This window comes from Gymnoscopelus microlampas, assembly GCF_963454915.1.
Source record: "Gymnoscopelus microlampas genome assembly, chromosome: 24".
In the NCBI taxonomy this organism is placed as follows: Eukaryota; Metazoa; Chordata; class Actinopteri; order Myctophiformes; family Myctophidae; genus Gymnoscopelus; species Gymnoscopelus microlampas.
Window position 1 is genome coordinate 19,542,109 of NC_139961.1, and position 24,219 is coordinate 19,566,327.

At 43.1% G+C, this 24,219-nt stretch overlaps 1 protein-coding gene across 1 annotated transcript in view; it reads right to left on the reverse strand.

Moving 5' to 3' along the window:
* LOC311040578 (plakophilin-4-like) overlaps window positions 1-24,219 on the reverse strand; it is a gene marked incomplete at both ends in the record, with an annotated part of 38,178 nt that overhangs the window by 8,235 nt on the left and 5,724 nt on the right. The window contains one exon of the mRNA XM_084050909.1: window positions 1,077-1,195. Within this exon, the coding sequence (XP_083907035.1) occupies window positions 1,077-1,195 (119 nt within the window). The remainder of the gene's footprint in view (window positions 1-1,076; window positions 1,196-24,219) is intronic.

Genomic DNA, 24,219 nt, shown 5'->3' on the forward strand with positions numbered 1-24,219 from the left:
AGGAGAAGTGTGCTCCTCGGAGCGCAGATCTCCGCCAGGGTGGGTTGCCTCTCCCCTGTGGCGGTGGTGGGGTGCAGCCGTCAGTGATGTGCAAACTGATGTCTGTGAGCTGCTGCTACAGAGCTGTGTGATCAGCAGCAGCAGCATATTTCTTCATATGTGACGTCACATCGTCACATTAGCTGGAGGGTCAATGTTAGGCATAGGAGGCAGACGTTTGTGTTGTTAACACATTGAGTGCCAGGTACTATGCATCCAAATGATCCTCAGAGTGCCAGCGTTTTTTATCCGGGTTTTGACGGTTTTTAGACAGCTGCAGAAGCCACAACGTGGACCCGGATGTAAACAAAAAGTGTCCGGGGGATGGTCCCGTCTATCAACTGGAACAAAACATTTGTACCGCGATCGACCATTTTAGAGAGATCGCCCGTTGAAAATGGCTGGCTTTCACCCCCCAAAAAAAAGAATCAGAGATAGAGGTGTTTTTCTCCAGATCCTATCATTGGGGCAGACAGACGTGACGTTTTTTGGGATTTTTTGCCACATCCGTCGATTCCCTCTAGCACAGTCGAGGGATCATTACTAAGTTGTGTTAGAGTGCCCTCTTGTGGAATTTCCCCTTTTTTCTTTTTTTTAAAGACGTGTATCTAGGTTTATGGCACTCAAGTGTCAAGTGCGACGTCAGTGGGCCGCGTGCATTTTCAGAGCATGTTTATTTTAATGACCAATCAATCGATTGTGTTCCGGTTTGGATCAATGGAGCTAACCTAGTATACGTTGTTCCTATTTATATGTGTCACAAAGAAAACTTGTTTTTGTCCTCGGTTTTAACTTTGTATTCATGTTTTGCCAATTATTTGGGCCCACTTGCAATACCCTCGCGACCCACCAGTTGTCCCGGCCCACAGGTTGAGAACCATTGGTATATACTTTGTCCACCACTGATAAACCATAAATAATAAAAAGCTAAACATAGAGCTAACAGTCATAGTGACAGCTGGCAGTGCAGACGTGTGTGTGTGTGTGTGTGTGTTTCTCTCTCTCTCTCTCTCTCTCTCTCTCTCTCCCTCTCTCACCTGCTACTGTCGCCTTCGCCGGGCGACTCCTCTGCTCCCAGCATGCACCTCTCCAGCTGACTGGCCACGATCTGCCGCTCCTCCTCCAGCTCGCGGGTCAGACGCTCAAACTGCAGCTCCTACGGCAGCGCAGAGGGGACAAAATACACACAGGTTAACCGCGGTCGTATTATAGGCGACTTTGGCCGCATCTGTGTCACTTAAGATGTCTTTGGCTATTCAAAAATAGCAGATCTACAAGCTCATAGCGCGGCACCGAGCTTGTAGATCTGCTATTTTTGAAAATTAAATCCTGAAAATGTGTGCAAATCTTTGAATATATATTTTCATTTTTAACTCAAATCTTTGCTTCTGGCGGTCCATGGAACTAAATATTTTGAGATGGGGGGGTCCGTGGACAAATACATATCATGTTGGGGGTCCTTGACATGAAAAAGGTTTGAGAACCACTGATAGCAACATACAAAAAAGAAGAAAAAAAACTGTTGACATTCGTAGAATCCCCAGAAGCAAAGATTTGAGTTAAAAAGAATTGCTTTAAAAAACATAGATTTGCACAGACTTTCACGGTAAAAAAATAAATAAATAGCAGATCTACATCTCGTAGCGCAGCACCGATGCCGTGCTATGAGCTTGTATATCTGCTATTTTCGAAAAGTATAAAATAATGGTTAAAGCAAAAAAATCAAAAATGACACAGTATGCGTTCCTGGATCGAATGGATTAAGTGTAGTTGCTTATTGACGGCATAAATGACTTTTTTTCAGAGAGACAAATCAGCAGAAAAACGAATTTGTTATCGACCTTTCTCTGTCCCAGCAACGCACTCTCGCTGGATCTAGCAACAGGAATTATAGGGACGTTCGCGAGATCTGCCGTCAGACGGCGCCCACCACTACGAGACCATTTTGTTCCTAAATTAACCTCCCTAAATTAAGCGCATCTGTCGTAGTCAAACTGGTCAAACTAGGCAAACGTAGTCAAACTAGTCAAAGTTTTGTACAAACGCGTTAACCGCAGTGATCGGAGTCGATCAGCAGAATTATAAGCAGCAGATGTTTTTGTTATGCGTGTCTCTTAGGGGTGTGCCGATATATCGTCCCGCGATATATCGCGATACATTTTCGTGACGATATGTATCGTTTTGAAAAAGAAAAAATATCGTTTTGAAAAAAAAAAAAGAAAAACATTTTTTTTCTTTTTTTTTTTTACAATCATAATAATCAGGCATGCAAACAGCCCCGAGGTGAAAAGGGTGAAAACATGTTTTTTTTTTTTTTTCTGGTCAGGTGTCACACTATAGAGGATATGCGCATGCTTATCCTGATGTGAATGGCACATCGAGTGGCAAATCGAGTGGTAAAGAAACATGCAAAATGAGTTTAACATTGTTTAATGTTGTTTAATGCAATCAGATATGACTTTTCTGTTTGGATGCATGGGCTGTCAAGCCCAGAAAGTATTTTTTTGACACTCAGTAGGCATTCCTGCATAACTTCCGGGTTTGATGATGATGTCACACGCATATCCTCTATTGCCCTATTTGAATTCAAAACGGCTATTGTACCTGAAAAGCTACAAGTTTGCATGTCTGAATAATGCAAAAACAGAATTATTTGTTTGCATTTGCTTTTTTTCTCCCCCATATATTTTCATAATAAAAAAAGTGCGTATCGTATCGTATCGAAATCGTATCGAAGTTGTGAGCCAAATATCGTATCGTATCGTTACGTGAAATTAGTGTATCGGCACACCCCTAGTGTCTCTGCGTCAACGTCGCCCAGACAAATTCCTGAGATTGTAGAATTATATTTTGGTGATGTTCACGGTACTCGTCATTACCTGATCTAAGTGACTGATTCTGATCCACCTTTATACTGTATACATAAGATTGTCGATAATCAATCTATCAGTCAATCCGTAAATATCTACAGTATTTAACCATAAAACAACCATTTCTCTTGTGAGGAGGACCAGGACGATTGTCCATGTCTCAAATCCTGCAACACACACACACTGAAAAGGACAAAGTAACCCTGTTTTCTGTGGGGAAGGGGCTCCCTTGAGACCGGGAGATGTTGTTGAGAAATGACACTGGTAGCCCGGTCCCCTGCTAACGTGTCTTTAAGGCACGCACGCACACAAACACACACACACACACACACACACACACACACACACACACACACACACACACACACACACACACACACACACACACACACACACACACACACACACACACACACACACACACACACACACACACACACACACACACACACACACACACACACACACACACACACACCGTAGTCTAAAAATATATTTTTTTAACCATAAAACAAACATGTATCTTGTGAGGACCAGTACAATGGTCCTCACAATGTCTATTTCTCAAATTCTGCTATACTTGTGTAATACCAGAACCCATTGGGAAAGGAAATGTTCTTTAAGCACAGATACTGCTGGCCTGGTCCCCTGTGCTATGGTGTCTTAACAAAAGCAGCTTTGTAAGTGGGTCAGCGCTGCTACAGACTGTGTGCACACAGTCAGGTGATGTACAACCACTCGCATTGGTCACAGCGGGTTTCTGTGGAGCCTGGAGTTTGCAAACTCTCTAGTGGCTGCAACGCAAAAGCCGACTGGCACCGGTGGAGAGCAAGCTATAAGTACATTTACGCAAGTACTGCACTTAAGTACAGATCTGAGGGTCTTTTGTGTATTTCCGGGTCTGTTTATATACGTATATACCTAAATACTTTATACTTCTACTCCACTACATCTCATTAGGGATGTTAACAATGAATATATAATTGATTAATTGCCGCTAAGAATTTACTCTATTACATTTATCGATTTTCAATTGAAAAAAAAAAAACTGGTGAAAGTTACAGGTATGGTGTGTGTGATATCAAATGTGAGCTTACCATAATCACAGTAATCCTTAATCATATTCTGTCATATTCAAGGGCTTTTGGAGAGAAATGAGACAGACTCCATAGAGTACTGCAGAGGGGAGGTGTGTGTCTGTGTGTCCAGCTGATGCTCGCTGACGCTCGTTAATGTTATATACATCAAGGCAATCATGTCTCTGCACTCATTTTTGGTTTCGGACAAGAATTTTCCATTTAGTCATAAAAAATGCCGCATATCAATTAATCGATCAATCGATCGACAAGTTAATCAAATATCAATTAATGAATGAATCGATAATTTGCATCCCTACATCTCATCTCAGGCAAATATTGTACGTTTTACTCTATAACAATTCCGTTTACAGATGAATATGAGTTGATGGGTTAAATGTCTTGCTCAGGGACACTTGGGGCAAACGGAGGGTTGAACCAGCGACCTTACGGTTCTCAGGCGACGTCAACTATACGACTGACCATACAGTGTATACTTGTGCAATGAACAGCGGAAATAACCAATATACAGGCTGACGACATGCGGCACGTTGTCAGCTTGTAGATAGGCCATCTATTTTCGTTATGTTTTGATTACTTTAGCCTGTGATGGGCTGATGACATGCCCAAAATAGAGATGCCAGGGTTAACTTGACAGATGAATAGAGAGAAAGAAGCCATACACTCGAATGACGTCCTTTCGCCGTTTGATTTGCCTCTCCGGCACCGACAACGTGTTTGAGCTCCATCAGCCTTCATCAGTGTTCGTTTGAACACTGATGAAGGCTGATTGAACTCAAACGCGCTCGTTTGTTGGTCCCGGAGAGCCAAATGGAACTGAGAAAGCAATTTATTGAGTGCTGGCGTCTTTTCGTTTTTTCCCAATTTGGGGGGGGGGGGGGGGGCATGCATCTAAAGCCTCTTTGTTTTTGGGAGTGTTGCGTGCACTGTAGTTTCTCTGTCCGTTTGAAATTGATTAATAACATGATGTTTTGAGAGAGAGAGAGAGAGAGAGAGAGAGAGAGAGAGAGAGAGAGAGAGAGAGAGAGAGAGTACACAGAACTACTGTACATAAACGGAGCAGCTACCTTTAAAGGAGTAGCTCACCCAAAAAATGACTTATTTTCTATCAATTACACACCCCATGAAGCCTTGAATGCATGGAGATTTTTTTGTCGCATTCCTGTGCCAATAATTTGATGACGGGTTGGCTGATCAGGAGGAGCTTTGAGTCTCCTCTGCAGGTCATCAAATTATTGGCTCATGAATTAATAGAAAATAAGTCCTTTTTTGGGTGAACTACGCCTTTAAACCCATTTGAAAAAGTGCTGCTAATTGTGCTGCATTTTTAAACGTTTTAAACAAAGGCTTTATACCAAGTGAATGCAAAACATTGAGATATATACATGTTATCACATTGACGTATGTAACTTGTTTATGTCTGAGTCACTTTGTGTATACACGTTTGCTTGACAAATCTCCAAATAAATGCAAAGAAATATATATATATATATTGCTCTCTTTTGTCAAAAGTTTATCCCAAGTTAACCTTTCCATGTATAACAATTTAAGTTACAGTGTAAATGTATGTTTTCTCATGCCAATAAGGCCCCTTTCAATTGAAACAAAGAGAGAAAGAGGGGGGGGTGTGATGTCTGTCTGTCTGTCTGTCTGTCTGTCTGTCTGTCTGTCTGTCTGTCTGTCTGTCTGTCTGTCTGACTGACTGACTGACTGACTTACTTTTGACTGACCACGTGAACCCTGTTCTGGGTAAGGTCGTTAAGAGGCAAACTAGGCAAACATTCAGCGAAAACAGCAGATCTACAAGCTCACAACGTGTCGCAAGGTGACGCATCGTGGAAGGGGCTTAACCACATCTTTACAGCAACACAACTCGAACATTCGGCGTAAATAGCCGATCTACAGCACGCCGCGTTGCGAGCTTGTAGATCGGCTATTCTCCGCGAAGAGCTTTGGTGTAAAGGGGACACAAAGGAGGGTGCCAAGTACAGAACCCTGGGGGATCCCAGTGAAGTATATAGAGTTTTTAAGTGGTTACGAGTTTAAGCAAGCAAAAAAAGAGGAAGATGCGGCACAAACAGGCAGGGTTGTGTGTGCGTGCGTGCGTGCGTGCGTGCTTGCGTGTGTGTGCGCGTGCGTGCGTGCGCGTGTGTATGTGCGCGTGTTTGTGTTAGTGTGTGCGTGCGTGCGTGTGTGCATGTGTGTGCGTGCGTTTGTGTGTGGAGCAGGGCTCTGCAGGGACCTGTGTGAACTGAAACTCAAAGTGTTACTTTTTGGAGGCACTGGACTGTTTTAGGTGAAGGATGTTGACATATCTGGAGCACCGCAGTTATGCTCGTTTGAGCTCATGTCCAACTGGCTCTGGATGCCAGCTCGAAAACGACACGTTAGCTGTCCACAGACATTCTAGAAACCTCTTGCATTGGTTTAGAGCATACTTATTGACATATCTCACGGTAAATATTAGCTATGTTTTACAGTTCATACTGTATATGTTTAAAGGATAACAGTGCCTCACGTACAGTATTTAGACAGATGCTAGGTTCATTTTTGCAATGCACGTGATGTACTGTATGTGATTACCGTGTTTACTGAAAGTTGCTCTGGATAAAGAGCGTCTGCTAAATGTCTAAATTGTAGTATAGAGCACAAGGCATACAGTACTAGTAGTAAAACAAAAATGCAAATCTACAAGCTCAGAGAGAGAGATAATCCTTCCACACAGGTGGACAGAATCATATACAATTAATCAATTAACATCCCTCCTCTGTGACATGTATCAAAACCTTTTCCTTACCGTAAGTCAATCCTTTTTATGTCAAACTATTGATTTCTTTAGGAAGTAGCTATGTCATAATGAACAGCGTCCCGGTCAGTATTGAGAAATTAACCTCTTCATGGGTGAACACCCAGTCAGGGTTCATTTCTAAGCAACTGCTCGTTATTGCTTACATGAAAGAGGGTTCGTTATTGGCGTACAGATGGCAGTAGCCATCACCAAGACTGCTCAACTGACTAGTGTTTCGACAGTAACAGTGACCAGTGGTGTAAATAAGCACATTAACTCACTGTACTGTACTTTACTGGAGTATTTCCACATTTCTGTACTTTTACTTCAACTCCACCACATCTCAAAGGCAAATATTGTACTTTTACTCCACTAAAATGATTTGAAAACTTTGGTAACTAATTACTTTGTAGATTTAGATAATTATTACAAAACGTACATTAAAGGTAGGGTAAGTGATTTTCTTTGGTTAAAATAAGAGTTAAATAGTTCTATATTCTGATAGTACTCATTGCTATAGAGTGTTTGTTCAGTAAAATGAGTATCCTAGTGCTTTAACCTTTTTAACCAAAAAATATCACTTACCCTACCTTTAACCACTTCAGTCCTTCATACATTTCGTCCATTTGAAAATAGCCGATCTACAAGCTCACAATGCATTTGGTTCCATTTGTACACTTTCAGACGTACAGACCTGTAAGGGTCCGTTTGGAACCCCCTCAAGGAACCCTGAGGGTCCCTGGACCCGACTTTGAGAACCACTGTCCTAGATTTTGTTTTTAATTACACACTGGTGTCGGTCGGATAGGTACTCTGTATCGACCGATATGCAAGTTATGGGTCTCGGAATCGGTGTCGGGAAGGAAAAACTGGTATTGGTAGTTGTCACTTTAGATTTCTTTGGCTATTCAAAAATAGCAGATATGCAAGCTCATAGCGCGGCACCGAGTGCCGCGCTATGAGCTTGTAGATCTGCTATTTTTGAAAAATCGTGAAAAATACATTTTTAGATTTGTAAAAAAAAGAACTGATTTAGAAAGAATTGTTAGGATTTTTAAGAATCGCCTAAGGTCTTAATGGGTTAAATATGGTTGGAATTGTCGGAATCCTGTGACAAATCAATGACTCTTTCTCAAGTGTGACTGAGATGTCAACGTGATCAGCCTGTGGCAGCAGTCTTAAACAGTCTGTGGACAACTACATATAGCACTGGTTCCCAAACTGGCCCAAAAGTCAAGCTCGAGACCCAAAAGAGAAATTAGCAGTCTCCACAAGACCCAAACTAGTGACAATAGCTGATCTACAAGCTATTTTTTTCATTCATGAGAACTTTAGATACAGATTGGAAAACCAGTCAGATTGAAAAAGGAGTACTCGTTTACTTATTTGAAATAATTTGAAAAAAAAAATTGCTAAGCATAAACGCAGATGTCTGCCTCCGAGGCAGACATCCACTTTACAGACTTTTACCTTTTCTGCGCTTCCGATACGGACTGTACAGTATATGGCAAAACGAGTCAACAGTCTCTCTCTAGAGACTACATAGAGAGGGATGTTACGGTAGGGCAGCAGTGCATGAACCCCTCATCACGGAGATGAATGCACATTTGAAGTGGTGCAGTGGAGCAAAAACCATAGACACTGATCTACGGAGATGATGGGGGGAAAAAGGTGATCAGATGAGTCATCCCTCACCAGGGGGAAGATATCTAAGTAAGTACATTTACTCGAGTACTGTACTTGAGTAGGATTTTGAGGCACAGTACTTAACTTCAGTATTTCAATTTTTCGATACTTTATACGTCTGCTTCACTACATCTCAGAGGCAAATAATTTACATTTTAATCCACCACAATTATTTCACACAACTTTAGTTACTAGTTACTTTGCATGTTCAGATTATTATTAGAAAACACTTAAGCCCCATTTTATACTTCGGCAATTCGAAAATAGACGATCTACAAGCTCACAACGGGCCACGTTGACGACGTGTTGTGAGCTTATAAATGTGCTATTTTCAAATTTGCAGGATTTGTGACAAAATGTGGTACTTTAAGTACATTTTGATGGCCTTACTTTTGTACTTTTACTCAAGTAACATTTTGAATAGAGGCCTTTTACTTGTAACAGAGCATTTCTACAGTGTGGCATTGTTACTTTCGCTTAAAGCAGCACTGGGGTGGTTGTATTTTGTCTCCTTGCTCTTCTATTGAGACATTTAGATCGTGTCAAAAGTCATGTCTCACCTAGACACAGGATCGGACACGAATTCTGACCTGATGGTCGCGATTCAATTTATCCCCTGAGCAAGCAGGCAGGCTCTATTAGCTCAGTGGTAAAAATGTCAACACTTGCACAGGAAACCGGGTTCAAATCTGGGGTAGAAGAGGAAAGTTACAGTGCGGTTTTAAAGGACCACTTAACCCATTTTCAACCTATTGGTCGTCACTAATGATCATTATAATATGATACCTTCCTTGGTCTGTGTCTCAGAGGAGGGCTGTGGACAGTTCAGAAACGCCTACCAGTGACCTCATCGATGGAGAACCGAGACTGCAGCTTTCTGTCCTGGAAAGTTAGCATGCTATAAAGGAAGCCATTGTTCTGGAAAACATTTTTTTAATCTTGTTTGAAATGCCCAAACCTGCCTACCGATGATCAGGTTTCTGAAGTGTCCACAGCCCTCCTCTGAGACACAGACCGACTAGACAAAAATGGAACCGTCTTATAATGAGCATTAGTGAGGACCAATTAAGATAGGTTGAAAATGGGTGATGTGGTCCTTTGAGTAAAAATTTGAGTACTTGTTCCCCCACTGTTCCACCATACTCTCCACAAGTGAGTGAGTGAGTGAGTGCATGTATGTTGCACACGGACAGAACGGTACAGGCCTTAATGTTTGACCCCTACGCTGGCTCTGTTGTGCTGGGGGGGACATTTTCCTGGCATGGTTCGAGTCCTCTTATCCACTTTTTCATTGTTCTCTCTCTCTCTCTCTCTCTCTCTCTCTCTCTCTCTCTCTCTCTCTCTCTCTCTCTCTCTCTCTCTCTCTCTCTCTCTCTCTCTCTCTCTCTCTCTCTCTCTCTCTCTCTCTCTCTCTCTCTCTCTCTCTCTCTCTCTCTCTCTCTCTCTCTCTCTCTCTCTCTCTCTCTCTCTCTCTCTCTCAGAGGGGAGGCTCGCTGCAAATCAATATTAAGTTATTCTGAGGGATCACCTTTATGCTATGATTGACAAACACTGTTATCCTGGTGGTCTCGTCCACAGGACACGAGGGGTCACAGAATGGTTTGATGGGTATGCAAATTACCCACAATGCGATGTGCTCCCAAAACAAGCCAATAATTTGATGACCGGCAGTGATTCCGGTAGGAGACACAAAGAGTCTCCTTTGTGTCTCCTACCGGAACCGCTTGCCTACCGATCCGCTGGTCACCAAATTATAAGTTGAAGCACAACGTCTGTGGGGAAGATAGCATTATACCCTGATCAGAGCCTTATATTAGAGAGTTCCGCCACTGAGAGGTCAGAAACAGCGTCGGTCACGTGGTTCATGTAAACTGGAAATGGTTACGAACGCCCACAGACTCCAATGCAAACTTCCGGTTTAGGGCTTTGTCACTATTCGCCAATAGAAGGCTATGTAGAAGACCTGGCCCGAAGAAGTGGACGGATGTGACGTAACTCTCCTTGAATGGCTCTGGCCCTGATCACACAAAACCACACCTTATTTTAAGAACGACACACCCGCGCGTGCAAAGTCGGCACCAGATCACTTGCATTTGTACACTCTCAGAGTTATGGGGGTCCTTGAAAATGACACAACCACTGTGCCACACTAAATGGAACAGAGCCTTAATTAGTATCACATTGGTAACACCTGTGAAGGAAGTAAGGAAGGGGCTCAATTCATTCCCAATATGGCTGCTGTGCATAGAGCCTATGGGGGGGCCCGCCGTGGCCGAATGCATATCAAACTGGGGGTCCTCGAAATTACAAGAGGTTGAGAACCGCTGCTCTGGGAAGCAAAGTTTGCCAAGTGCCTGAATGCACATCATTAGCAGAGTGACACAGCGGCCTTTGTTTCAGCCCCGCGGCGTACGGTACAGTACGGTGTCCCATGAGGAACAATAAGGTCACAATGGTGTGTGACTGTGGCTCATCTGGACACAGGCCTTCACCCCCCGCCCGTCGCTCTGCCTCGCCGTGCCAACCCACGGCTCACACCAGCCGGACGCCAGTGCGCACACGCGGGCTGGACGCCGCTCTTTTGTTCGCCATTACAGCGAGAGAGGCGGTGTCGTACTTAAGTACTGTACTGTACTTAAGTATTTTTTTTGAGTAGAGCTGCACTTTAGTAGAGCTGCACTTTAGCTGTAAGCAAGTAAGTTATTAGCCTATAAGTAGCTAAATAACAAATACTCAAGTAAGTACTTACTGTACTTTACTTGATTATTTGCTATCTTGGAAGCCTATGACTTTCACTCTACTACATTTCTTTTTTTTTTTTTTTTTTTTTTTTTTTTTTTACTTTTTGAACAAAGGCGTTTATTTGCTTTTCTGCAGAGCATTTACATTGTACAATTACTTTTAAGCAAATAAACTAAAAAAAAAAAAAAAAAAAAAAAAAAAAAAACACATAAAGAAAAAGACACAACAGAAAAACACAACAGAAAAGAAAGACAAACAGGACAATTCGGCAGATTACAGATTACAAATCAAATCGGTTTTAAATATCAGGACATTCACTTGGAAAAATATAACTAGTTACAACACAAACATTTTCATGACACATAAGAACACATACATGGTAACATATACTTTCATATAGGCAAATTTAAGTACCCTATAACTGGGGCCCATCTTTTCAGAAACACATCGTACTTCATCTGGAGCATGGCAGTAATTTTTTCCATAGTATACATTTTCAATATCCTCTCACGCCATTGGCTGATCGTAGGTGGTAGAGGTTTCAACCAGGATAAGGTAATCATTTTTCTAGCAATCAACAAAAGGATATGTAGGATATAAACCTACTACATTTCAAAGACAAATATTGTACTTTTAACACATTGAGTGCCAGGGTTTTTTTTAAAACAGGGTACAGTCAGTGCCTGGATTTTTAACCATTTTTGGACCTTTTTCAAGTAGTCACAAAATATGTTCAGTGAAAATATTTTGTGAGCTTGTAGATATTGTATGTTTACTTTTAAATACTTATGTATTTAAAAGCAAGCACTCCAGTACTCTCCAGTAGTGGAGTGCCACCTTCACTTGGGTAATATCTCTTGTGTTCGCCGTTACAAAGTGTTTCTCTCTCTCCTTATTTCACAGTGAGAGCAGCAGGCTCGTCCATTCTACTTCCTATTATTGTGCAGTAGTGAGACAATGAGTCCATAGAGTGATGGTGGTACACGTGGCTGGGCACAGAGAGCACACACAGAGACTATTCTTTTTAATAATCAGGGGTGGACAAAGTACTCCACCCCAGCACTTGAGTCAAAGTATAGATACTCGTGGTCAAATATTATTCAACTATGGCCTAGCGGTCCGGGAGCTAGTGATGTGCGGGTCGGGTTTTTTCATGACCCGCTCCGCCACGCCACGGAACCCAACCCGCCTCAACCCGCCCCGCGAACCCATATATAAATCTATGGCTCAACCCGCCCCGCGACCCGCGGTGGGAAAAAAAAGATAATCATCATCATAGCTCAGATTTATATAGTGCTCTTTTAAGTACCCAAAGTTGCTTTAAATGTCTACAGTAGCACAACATTGTCATGGGCTAAAAATTTTGCGTGTGAGACCCGCTCACCCGCAGCCCGCATAATTGCCTCTGAAATCCTGACTCGACCACCCACGCCGCGGGTTACGGGTCGGCCCGCTCATCACTACCGGGCGCCATGCTCCATTGACAGCGTGTCGCAGGTTCGAGGCCCGATCCCAACGGACCTTTGCTGCATGTCATCTCTCCCCATCTCTCTCTCTCTCTCTCCCCATTTCCTGTCTGTATACTGTGTATACTATCAATAACGGCCGAAAAAGCCCCACAAAAATTACTCAACTACAAGTGAAAGATCCTCACTCGATGTTGTACTTATTAAAGTACTTTAGGACTTGCTTTTAAAAGTACTTAAGTATTCAAAGTGATGCTTTTTTTTTTCAAAACAATTAAAAGATTTCCCCGACATTTTCGACCAAATTAATATCAATAAACTTGCTTGTAGCTTGTAGATCTGCTATTTTCACTATATTTGAAATAGAGCTTGGGTGGTTAATTTACAATGCTTCCGAGAAATGTAGGGGAGTCAAAGTGTCTAATTTGTCTTTGAAAAGTAGTGGCGTTTCCAAAAATACAAATATTAGTAAATACAGATGCACAATTAATGTTGCAGTACTCAAGTAAATGTACTGTGTTACCGTCTACCGCCGGAGACAGTACTTACTATTATTGTGTATAGTAGTGAGACAGACAGTGAGTCAGTTAGTCCACACAGTATGATGGTGGAACACGTGGGCTCAGAGAGCAGGGGGGGGGGCACGCGCACACACAGAGACTGTTCTTTTTAATAACACATGGCAGCAGGCAAGCTGGCACGGAGACAGCGCACGGCAGACACACCGCCGAGTCCTAGAACCTGACCCATTTATCAGCGTGGTCGGGATGAAACCTCCTACGTCCAAAACCTGCTACTTTTCAGGAGATGGAAAAAAACTGAAATTGTTTTCCGATGGATCCAATGTAGTTATTATTTAGTCACACGCTCTTGTTATATCTTTTTTTATTTATAAAACCCACAGACACACTACCCTAGAACACTAACGATTAATGTTATATATAATGGGATATTTTACCCGATATAATAAACTCCATAAAAAAATATTTCTCATCCTCTCCTATCCTATCCTATACTACTACTTTAATTGAAATGACCTCCAAAATGTGTCAGGGGTTGGTCAACACACGAAGACTCCACTTGCCCCGAAACTTGCCCCAGACTGTTGATCAGAGCTCTGGCTATAGTATAGGCTTCTTTTCTCGCCTTCAATGTACTTACATATTGTACGGTTAATATAAAACTACATTTCCTTCCTACTACATCTTAACATTTTAGACACAGCAGCTTTCCTTCTTTTTTGGCCGCAGCAACTTTTTTTTGATCGGGCCTAGATGTGAGGGCCGCGAAGCGGACCCAAACCTCTAGTCAAAATATATTAAAGTACAACGATACATGGCAAAAAAACAGGGACCCTGTGCAAAAGCAGAAAAATCTGTGAAAAAATTAGGGTATTGTTAAAAAACATATTGCTAAACAAAATGATGGAGCTGGGAACTTCTCCTTTGATCCATCCCATTCCTGGGACATGTGAGCCTTGTCCAGTGAAGGCACAGTCTAATTGCATCAGCTGACCATTGTGGGAGTACAGGATTTTTTTTAACCCTCTACCACTAACCATGGGTGAAATTCACCCGAAGACCTGCCTGTAGAAAAAACAAGGATGTGGGCAGGGAAACAATAAACAAACCTATACCTTCTATGACGTCAGTGAGCATCCTGAAGGTACCCAAGGACCCACCCACCTCAGACATCAGCAACATTATGAAAATCACATAATTACAATTGTTCGGGTGAAATTCACCCATGGTTAGTGTTCTAGGGTTAACCATTTTCACTTAAACAAAATAAAAAATGTAAATCTACAGATAGATCGGCTATTATTGCTATACTTTGTGTGACACTATCGTGTGACGAAGTGGGGCATTAATTTACCCCACCCCTAAAAACAAAACATTTGAATGAAATATGGAGATACAAGGTTTCTGCCTGACAGTGACGAAATGGGCCTTCATTTGACCTTTTTTTTGGATGACAGCATCATTATACAGGCCAACGCGTTCCGATGTTTAACTACTTTCAACCTGGCGTCCCTATTTTGGGCCCGTGTCATTCATAGGCCAGCGTTTCCAGAGTTCCTTAAGTAAAAATCTCATTCCATCACTGGAAATCAGCACAGGCTACAGGCCAACTGAAGACACAAGGGTCTTAAATAACAACTCCGACAGAGCGAGCGGGGGCCGTCGGGCCCTGCCAGCGGGAGGGGGAGGGGGGGGGGGGGGGGGGGGGGTGAGCGCAGTAAGCGGCGAGACTCGGCAGTGATCCTATTAAAAGAAAAATCAAACTCTCCGACGGAGCGCTCTCACAGAGCCGATGGCTTGTCTCCTCATTTGCATGACATCATCTCCAGAACGAATGAGGATTTAAGAGAACGTGCGAGAGCTACGGAACCTGACCTAAATGGGGGCATCGCGGTTCCAAAGTTTGTTGTGTCACATCACAAGGTTAAAGAGTGGTGAAATGATTTTCACCCCCAAATTTCAGTCACGCAGTGGTGGAAAAAGTACTCACATTTTTTTACTTAAGTAAAATGTATCAATACTGCAATACAGAAGTAGCCTACTCTATTACAAGTAAAAGTCCGGAATTCAAAATGTACTTGAGTAAAAAGTACAAAAGTATTGGTATCAAAATGTACTTAAAGTACCAAAAGTAGAAAGGACTCATTATGCAGAATGTCCCATTTCCCAAGTTTTGTAGAGTATATAAAATGTACAAAAATCCTTTGAAAATAGCAGATCTACAAGCTCACAACGCGTCGCGATGGGACACGTTGTGAGCTTGTAGATCTGTTATTTTCAAATAGCCAAAGTTTAAGGGCTGAAGTTGTGTGTATGTTTTGTAAGCTAAAAGTATGTAACTAGTAGCTAAAGTGGTCAAAAAATAGTAGTACAATATTTGCCTCTGAGGTGTAGTGGAGTAGAAGTGAAAGTATTGGAAATTGGAAATACTCAAATAAAGTTAAAAAAATACCTCAAAATTGTACTTAAGTACAGTACTTTAGTACATGTACTTGGTTACTTTCCACCACTGCAGTCACATAGACAATCATACGAATAGAGGGGGTAAAAAGGAGAATGTCAAAACTCAACTCAACTCACCTCAGCTTTATTGTCACATCACAGGTTTACTAGTGTCAAAGAAGTGGATAAGATGTGCGCACTTGGGTGGCGCACGGGCAAAAGAACATGTCCACCACTGAGAAGGGTTTGACTCCACCTCAGTGCATCCAGCTTTGCTGAGTGTCTATCTATACGAACACAATTGGCCCGTGTTTGGTTAAGTGAAGCCGGGCGGGGAGGGTGACATTTGTCACTGCAAGTAACAGTACGGGCTGGGCCCGTACCTGTCAGCAGGGAATGTTGAGCAGGAGAAGGACAAAGGCTCTATAGGTCCTCCCGGTGGAGGCTCCTCACTGGCAGGGGAGCCAGTATGGTACAACGACTTGTTGTACCCTACAACAGCTGCAAGCAAGCAGTGGGAGTAATTAATTGGCATAATGACAAAAAAAATAATTGGCTACTCTAAAAGAAAGGGGGGACAATAGTTTATTGTCAAATTACCTGTTTACAGGTGTAGAGCTCACAAAAATGTCTCACTAAACAAAATTATCCAATATAAACCAGATTTACAGTAGCCTACAGTATGTGATAGTCTCTTGTCAAGTATCAAGTATGTATGACATGTACAGTATGTGAATGGAGTGTCATGTATGCATACAGAGTGCTGAGTCAGTGGTGGACAAAGTGCTCAACCACAGTACTTCAGTCAAAGTATTAGATACTCCTGATACTCAACTACAAGTGAAAGTTGCTCTGTCAAATTTGTACTACATCGATAATAGTGAAAATAGCAGATGTAGTTGTGAGCTTGAATACTGAAGTAGGCACTCCTAAAAACAACACAGCGTACTGACATCAAACAGCGAGTACAAAATAATGTCTGCAATCTGGTGACATCAGACAGAATCTCCTACAGCGGCCTATCCTATACCTACCCTGGTATCCGTTGGGATACCAGGCGTATCCAATCATAGCAACATTTTTGGTCGACTAGTTGGGTGGATTTTGTCTCATTCTGAACTGACTGTGATTTTATTAGTAGTGTGTTTCTATAAGTATTCTTTCTTTTTTTAAATAATGTTGTAAGCCAGTAGAACAAAAATGTGTTAAATTATGCAATTATGAAGCTGTCTACTCTATCTATCTACAGCCTGCCTCTCCAGTTTGTCGACACTCATCTCTGTGACGCCGTGAAATATTCAGCCTAGCTGTGCTGCTGTGGAGAAAAATGGCTTTTTCCTTTTTTTTCGCCCTGACTTGCCGTCTTAATTTCCACTGAGGGAGTTGAACGGATTTGACCCCCCCCCCCCCCCTCTCTCTCTCCTCCTCCTTTTCCTCTGCGGCTACGCTTCTGCATAGAGGACGCTGACACGTGGCCGGCCTCGCGTCGAGTTGCACGACAGCAACGCGACGGAACCAACACACAGGGGTGGAAGAAGTACCACGACTTGTTATTTTTCTGTTTTTGTTTTTCTTACTTAACCCAGTTATTCTCACATAACCCAGTGAACGACCTCCCTTTTTTTTCTATCTCTGAGACCCCAATCCAAACTGTAAAATCCTCAGTGTAAATTTAACTCTGATAGTGTGCAAATGGAACCAAATGGACCCTTTCGGGGTCCATTTGGTTCCATCTGTACACTATCAGAGTTACAGACCTGTAAGGGTCCATTTGGTTCCATTTGTACACGATCAGGGTTACAGACCTGTAAGGGTCCATTTGGTTCCATTTGTACACTATCAGAGTTACAGACCTGGTAAATGGTGCATGTACTGTATATACACCACCTTTGTTACTTGGGTAAAAGTACATAAAGTATTGGCATCAGCACCAAACCTAAAAGTACTCATTATGCAGAATGGTCCATTTCGCAATCATATTGTATTGTAATTAGTAATGTATTCATGTCGCAGCTGGTAAAGGCGGTGCTGATTTTAATGTCTTTATGTGATGCTGGATAGATTAATAACCTCCATACATCATATCATACATCATATTTACCACTTAAAGGAGAATTCCGTTCATTTTAAGTGTTATGTTTGATGTGCGTCAAATCACTTACCAACGTAGAAATGAAAATCGCGTGACTCCACAGATCCCCCTATCGACCCCCACCGTTGGCATGATAGTAGGATTGTGGATAGCCCAAATTCGCCTATTTTAACAAATGCAAAGTCTGTTTTTTTGCTTCTAGTACTCATTGTTGAGTCCCATGATAATGTAACAGGCGCTAAAACTCCGAGAAGCTAACGGCTAATAACAGAACGAGCTAATGCTGGTTGCCGGTTTCTCTCCCGACCTGGCAACCTGGGGCTGCCATGCAGAGAGATAAGCAGCCCCAGCATTAGCTCGTTCTGTTATTAGCCGTTAGCTTCTCGGAGTTTTAGCGCCTGTTACATTATCATGGGACTCAACAATGAGTAATAGAAGCAAAAAAACAGACTTTGCATTTGTTAAAATAGGCGAATTTGGGCTATCCACAATCCTACTATCATGCCAACGGTGGGGGTCGATAGGGGGATGTGTGGAGTCACGCGATTTTCATTTCTACGTTGGTAAGTGATTTGACGCACATCAAACATAACAGTTAAAATGAACGGAATTCTCCTTTAATGTATGTTTTTGCATTAATAATCTAAATACTAAAAATGTCAAATAATTGTATGTGGAGTAAGAAGCACAATATTTCCCTCTGGAAATATTCAATTTCCAAAAAAAGTAAAACTACCTCATCATTTTACATAAGTAGAGTGTTTTTAGTAGTAGTGAAGAGAGACAGGAAACAGGCAGAGAGAGAGAGAGAGAGAGAGAGACAGGGAAAGACACACAGCAAAGGCCGTCGGGCTCGGGATTCGAACCCGCGACTCGCTGTCAGGCTACATTAGAGCCTACATGTGGTATGTGCCTTAACCGTAGGCCATCGGCGCAAGTAGAGTACTTGAGTAAATGTGCTTTTCCACCAGAGTGAACCAAGGGGTCAGGGCTCCACATAAGCCCCCTGCGCAGTGGCACAGCCGAGAGGACGCCGGCGGGTCCAGAGATCCGCGGGCAGATGTCCCTCAGTGTGACACTGTGACACTCTCTCTGCATTAGGGCCCTGACAGATGCCAGCGGGGACAGGGCGGTGATGCAACCGCTGTGGACTGGCAGAGGAGGGTTGCAACCCTGTAATGAGACGGGCGCCCTATGCAGTGGCATTGTGTTTGTGTTGGGGTCAATGCAGTCTTTCTGTGACGCTGATTGGTTGATTGGTTGATTGATTGAGTGATTGATTGATTTATCCAGTGTGTTTCCGGTTAACATAGTAATGATAACGTGTGTGTATGTGTGTGTGTGTGTGTGTGTGTGTGTGTGTGTGTGTGTGTGTGTGTGTGTGTGTGTGTGTGTGTGTGTGTGGCCCTTAAAATAAATGTGGATATCAAATCAAATACAAAATGTCTATTATTCTTTTTGTTATGGTGCCCAGCGTTCTCAGGGGAGCCCACTGTTTCGGTTACCCTTAGAGAGTTGGTGACAGTTTGCAGAAGTGAGATGGTCAAAATGGTATTTCACAAAGCAAATAAGATTACATATCGTGGCAACAATGACATGAAAAGGTGGAAATACTGAATTGTGAGAGAAATCTAACGCGCCGCACCGCCGTCAACGGCACCCCCCTAGGCAAGTAGAACTGAAATACACAAAGAAATGACTGATATAACTATAAAATGTTAAACTGTGAAAATAGCATTGCGATGCGTTGTGAGCTTGTTGCATCGGCTATTTCCGCTATTTTTGCAAAATATTACAAAAATGTATGAACATTTTTCAAAAAAAATTACGATTATGCAAAAAATAAAATAATTTAATCTCAAATAAGTGTGATGTAATAACTTTGACAGGCCTAGGTGTGGTGCAGTACTTCTGTAAGCACGCAGCAACAATAGAGACTCCTGCAACGAATATATCTGCAGCGTCCACCCTGACACGTTTCACTCAACATATCAGGGTACATGTCCCAAAAGGAAACACAGGTACACAGTACAGTACATGTTCTTAAATTCAGTCTGACCAGAAGCAGGGATAAAAACATATCCCAGCCGGCCAGAACAAAAACTTGAAAAGCAGAGCTATTGATCAACCCCGCCCCCCCAGCAAATCCAAACCTGAACCTGACAATCACAGGTGTTTGATGTCGGCTGCTGCTCTAGCCCGCAAGGAGGCAAGAGTGTTAAAAACACGATATCTAAAAAAAACATTGGTTTTGTGCAACGGCGGTGTCTGCAACCCAGTGCTTCTCAAAGTGGGGACCGTCAGGGGTCCTTGAAGTAGCACCAGGGGGGTCCCCAGCGAAGTTGGTTAATAGAGCATCGCAATCTGTTTAACCACTTCAACCCTATTATATACTAAAAATTACTTTTTTTTTTAAGTGAGCGGTGCTATTTAAAAACAACAGTGGTCATCACAGTGATGGAAGCTCATCACTGTAATTTTTTTGAAGTGAGTGGTGCTATTTCTTTATCTACAGGCTCACAATGAGGTGTGACGCGTTTTTTGAATAATTCTGAAACATCTTGACTGACACCTGAACCCCCCCCCCCCCCCCCCCCTGGACAAAATACATATCAATTCAGGGGTCCTTGACATGGAAATATGTCTCAGAGAACCGGTGGTCTGTGAGCAACGGAGCGAGGCGGTTTGCGGCGAAACGCAGCGAGGCGGGGCGGCTATAGAAGAGCCTGTCAGTCGTCCATACTGGATGGAATGTGTCATTCAGGCGCTGCGGTAAAAGCTACTCCCTCAGAAAAGCTCTCTGTGTTGTGAGAAATAATGGCCCTGTCAGAGCGCCCGTCCATTCCGCGCGTCGGCCTGTGATTGCTGACTCAGCCCCCCTGGTAACGGGACTTCTCTTTGTAAACGGAGAGGCAGACGTCGACTCTCATTAGGCCGTTTCTTTACTGAGACGGACAGCATGGGAAGACGAGAGGGAGACAGCGTAGGAGAGACGGACAGAATGAAAGCTGAGAGAGAGACAGCGTAGGAGAGACGGACAGTATGAAAGCTGAGAGAGAGACGGTGTAGGAGAGACGGAGAGTATGGAAGCTGAGAGGGAGACGGTGTAGGAGAGACAGACAGTATGGAAGCTGAGAGGAAGACAGTGTAGGAGAGACAGACAGCAGGAAAGCTGAGAGAGAGACAATGTAGGAGAGACGGACAGAATGAAAGCTGAGAGAGAGACAGCGTAGGAGAGACGGACAGAATGAAAGCTGAGAGAGAGACAGTGTAGGAGAGACGGAGAGTATGAAAGCTAAGAGAGAGACAGTGTAGGAGAGACGGACAGTATGAAAGCTGAGAGGGAGACAGTGTAGGAGAGACGGACAGAATGAAAGCTGAGAGGGAGACAGTGTAGGAGAGACGGACAGTATGAAAGCTGAGAGAGAGACAGTGTAGGGAGAGACGGACAGTAGGAAAGCTGAAATGCAGACAGTGAAGGAGAAACAGACAGTAAAGCAGAGAGGGAGGCAGTGTACGAGAGACAGACAGTAGGAAAGCTGAGAGAAGGAGACAGTGTATGAGAGCCAGACAGTAGGAAAGCTGAGAGGGAGACAGTGTAGGAGAGACAGACAGCAGGAAAGCTGAGAGAGGGAGACAGTGTAGGAGAGACAGACAGCAGGAAAGCTGAGAGAGAGAGACAGTGTAGGAGAGACAGACAGCAGGAAAGCTGAGAGAGAGAGACAGTGTAGGAGAGACAGACAGCAGGAAAGCTGAGAGAGGGAGACAGTGTAGGAGAGACAGACAGTAGGAAAGCTGAGAGAGGGAGACAGTGTAGGAGAGACAGACAGTAGGAAAGCTGAGAGAGGGAGACAGTGTAGGAGAGCCAGACAGTAGGAAAGCTGAGAGGCAGACAGTGAAGGAGTGACAGACAGCAGGAAAGCTGAGAGAGGGAGACAGTGTAGGAGAGACAGACAGTAGGAAAGCTGAGAGGCAGACAGTGAAGGAGTGAGACAGCAGGAAAGCTGAGAGAGGGAGACGGTGCAGGAGAGACAGAGGCTGAAGCTACTGGCAGCACTCAATCTGAGCACCACTGGGAATGCGGGTCGGCACAGAAACAGGGGACTTTATCAGCCATACCAATCAATCAATGGGAGTGGAAATAGCTCTGTTGGATTTCTTTATTTAAAAGGAGAGTGGACAGACAGTGGTGGAAGAAGTACTCACATATTTTACTTAAGTAAAAATATCAATACCACAATATAAAAATGCTCTGTTACAACTAAAAGGCACATGTTCAAAATGTTACTTGAGTAAAAGTACAAAAGTATGGGCATCAACATGTACTTAAAGTATCAAAAGTAAAAAGTACTAAAATGTTTGAAAATAGCAGATCTACAAGCTCACAACGAGTCGCGATGCGACACGTTGTGAGCTTGTAGATCGGCTATTTTCAAATAGCCTATGTATAAAAAAGGGCTGAAGTGGTTAATGTGTGTTTTATAATATAATAAGGTATATCTGAACAGTAACTAGTAGCTCAAGTGTTCAAATCATTGTAGTGGAGTAAAAGTAAAGGTTATGATGAAGTACAATATATGCCTCTGAGATGTAGTGGAGTAGAAGTAAAAGTACTGAAAATTGAAAATAATCCGGTAAATTCAAAAACACCTCAAAATTGTACTTAAGTATAGTACTTGAGTAAATGTACTTAGTTACTTTACACCACTGTGGACGGACTGCAGGCCAACACTCTCTGCTTCTTACACAGTATCATCCTTAGTGTTTATTTAACTCTGAGAGTGTGCAAATGTAACGGGTCCATTTGGTTACATTTGCACACTCTCAGAGTTACAAATGGGTAAATAAATTAACACCGAGGATGCAACTGCATACGGTTTTCCTTTATTGATATAGATCGCAGGAAATCCGAGAGGGGCTCGAGTCCTACGCGGGCCGAGCGCGCGTGCTCAATCTAGGGACAGTAATCTTAGCTCACCGTCACTGCCAGGGTCACCGCGGTCGTATTATTTTTAAAAGTGACATTGCCGAGCTGTAACAATGCGCATTATATTCAAAACCACACACACACACACACACACAAGCACAAGAAGAGAGCGAGACGCCTATGATAACAATCGCAAACACTAAGCGCGGCCATTAAGCGATCCTTTAACAGTCATTAGGGGATAATTAGTCAAGTGCTACCGCTGTAGTGCCGGGCTCGTTGGCACACAGGGCAGCGGTGATTTAGACAAGCAGACAAAACGTAAAAGCAAATACGCAGGCAGACGTTGTGGAATTGTGGATCAATCAGCAATCGATGAGGCACATAGGAGTCGAGACAATATTCTAGGTGGTGGTGGTTATGCTTTATGTACATGACATCATGGGAAGAAGTACATTAACACTCATGTCGGTGGTACGGTAGTTCTGCCTCGAGCACAGGGCAGAGATCATAGTTGTACTGTAGCTGCCTGAAGGACAAACTCAACCATAACAATATAGGCTGTACCAAAAGAAAAGCCATTAGGCCTCGTGGAGACATTTAGGCACTTACAAGCTGTCAAATAGCATAATTTGTAAGAGTATTATAAGTGATGGTAAAATATAAAGGTTAGATATAAGCAGCCATATAACTTCTTCCTCACATGGAGCAAGGCATTCGTGGGAGCCAATCACAGCTCAGCAGGGGGGTTGACACAGGTCTGATGAAGGTCGACAGACCGAAATGTCATCAACCACTTAAGCCCTACATAATTAGTCACGTGGCAAATGGTGAAAATAGCAGCAGATCTACAAGCACGCAGCATTCCGCAATGTGACGCGTTGTGAGCTTGCAGATTGGGCTATTTTCGCACAATGGGACCTGGCCCATACAACCACAGTCTTAAAGGGATAGTTCACCCAAAAAATGACTCTTTGTGTCTCCTACCGGAACCCCTGCTCGTCATCAAATTATTGGCTTAGGGATGCGACATAAACAAAAAAATATCCATGAAATAGAAAAAAAAAGTCATTTTGAGGGTGAACTATCCCTTAAACTACTGGCAACAAATGGGAGCAACCCAGTGCAACTTCAGCGTTCCACTGTTGTCTGAGCTGGCGATTCACAAAAGTGGGGTCCGGGGACCCCCAGGGATCCTTGAGAGGGTTCCAGGGGGTCCCCAGCTAGTATGAATGATAGTTAGGCACCCAATGGAGACACTTACGGGTCTGTAAACTCTGAAACCCTCAGAGTTCATTTAACACTACAGATTTCACAGTGAGCGTACATTGGGATCCCACTCCCAGAGATGAAAAGAAATCGAACGCGTATCGAACAGGGGTCCTGCTCTAAAGTAGCTTCACAGGAGTATTTTTCTTTGTTTTTTGGCGGGAGGGGGGGTTGTTTTTTTACCAGGTCGATACCCCATCAACGGAGAAGCGTATGAGAGGATATCTAGACTTTATTTGTTTCGACAGTGAATTTCTTCAGTCCAGCGTGATGTCACCTT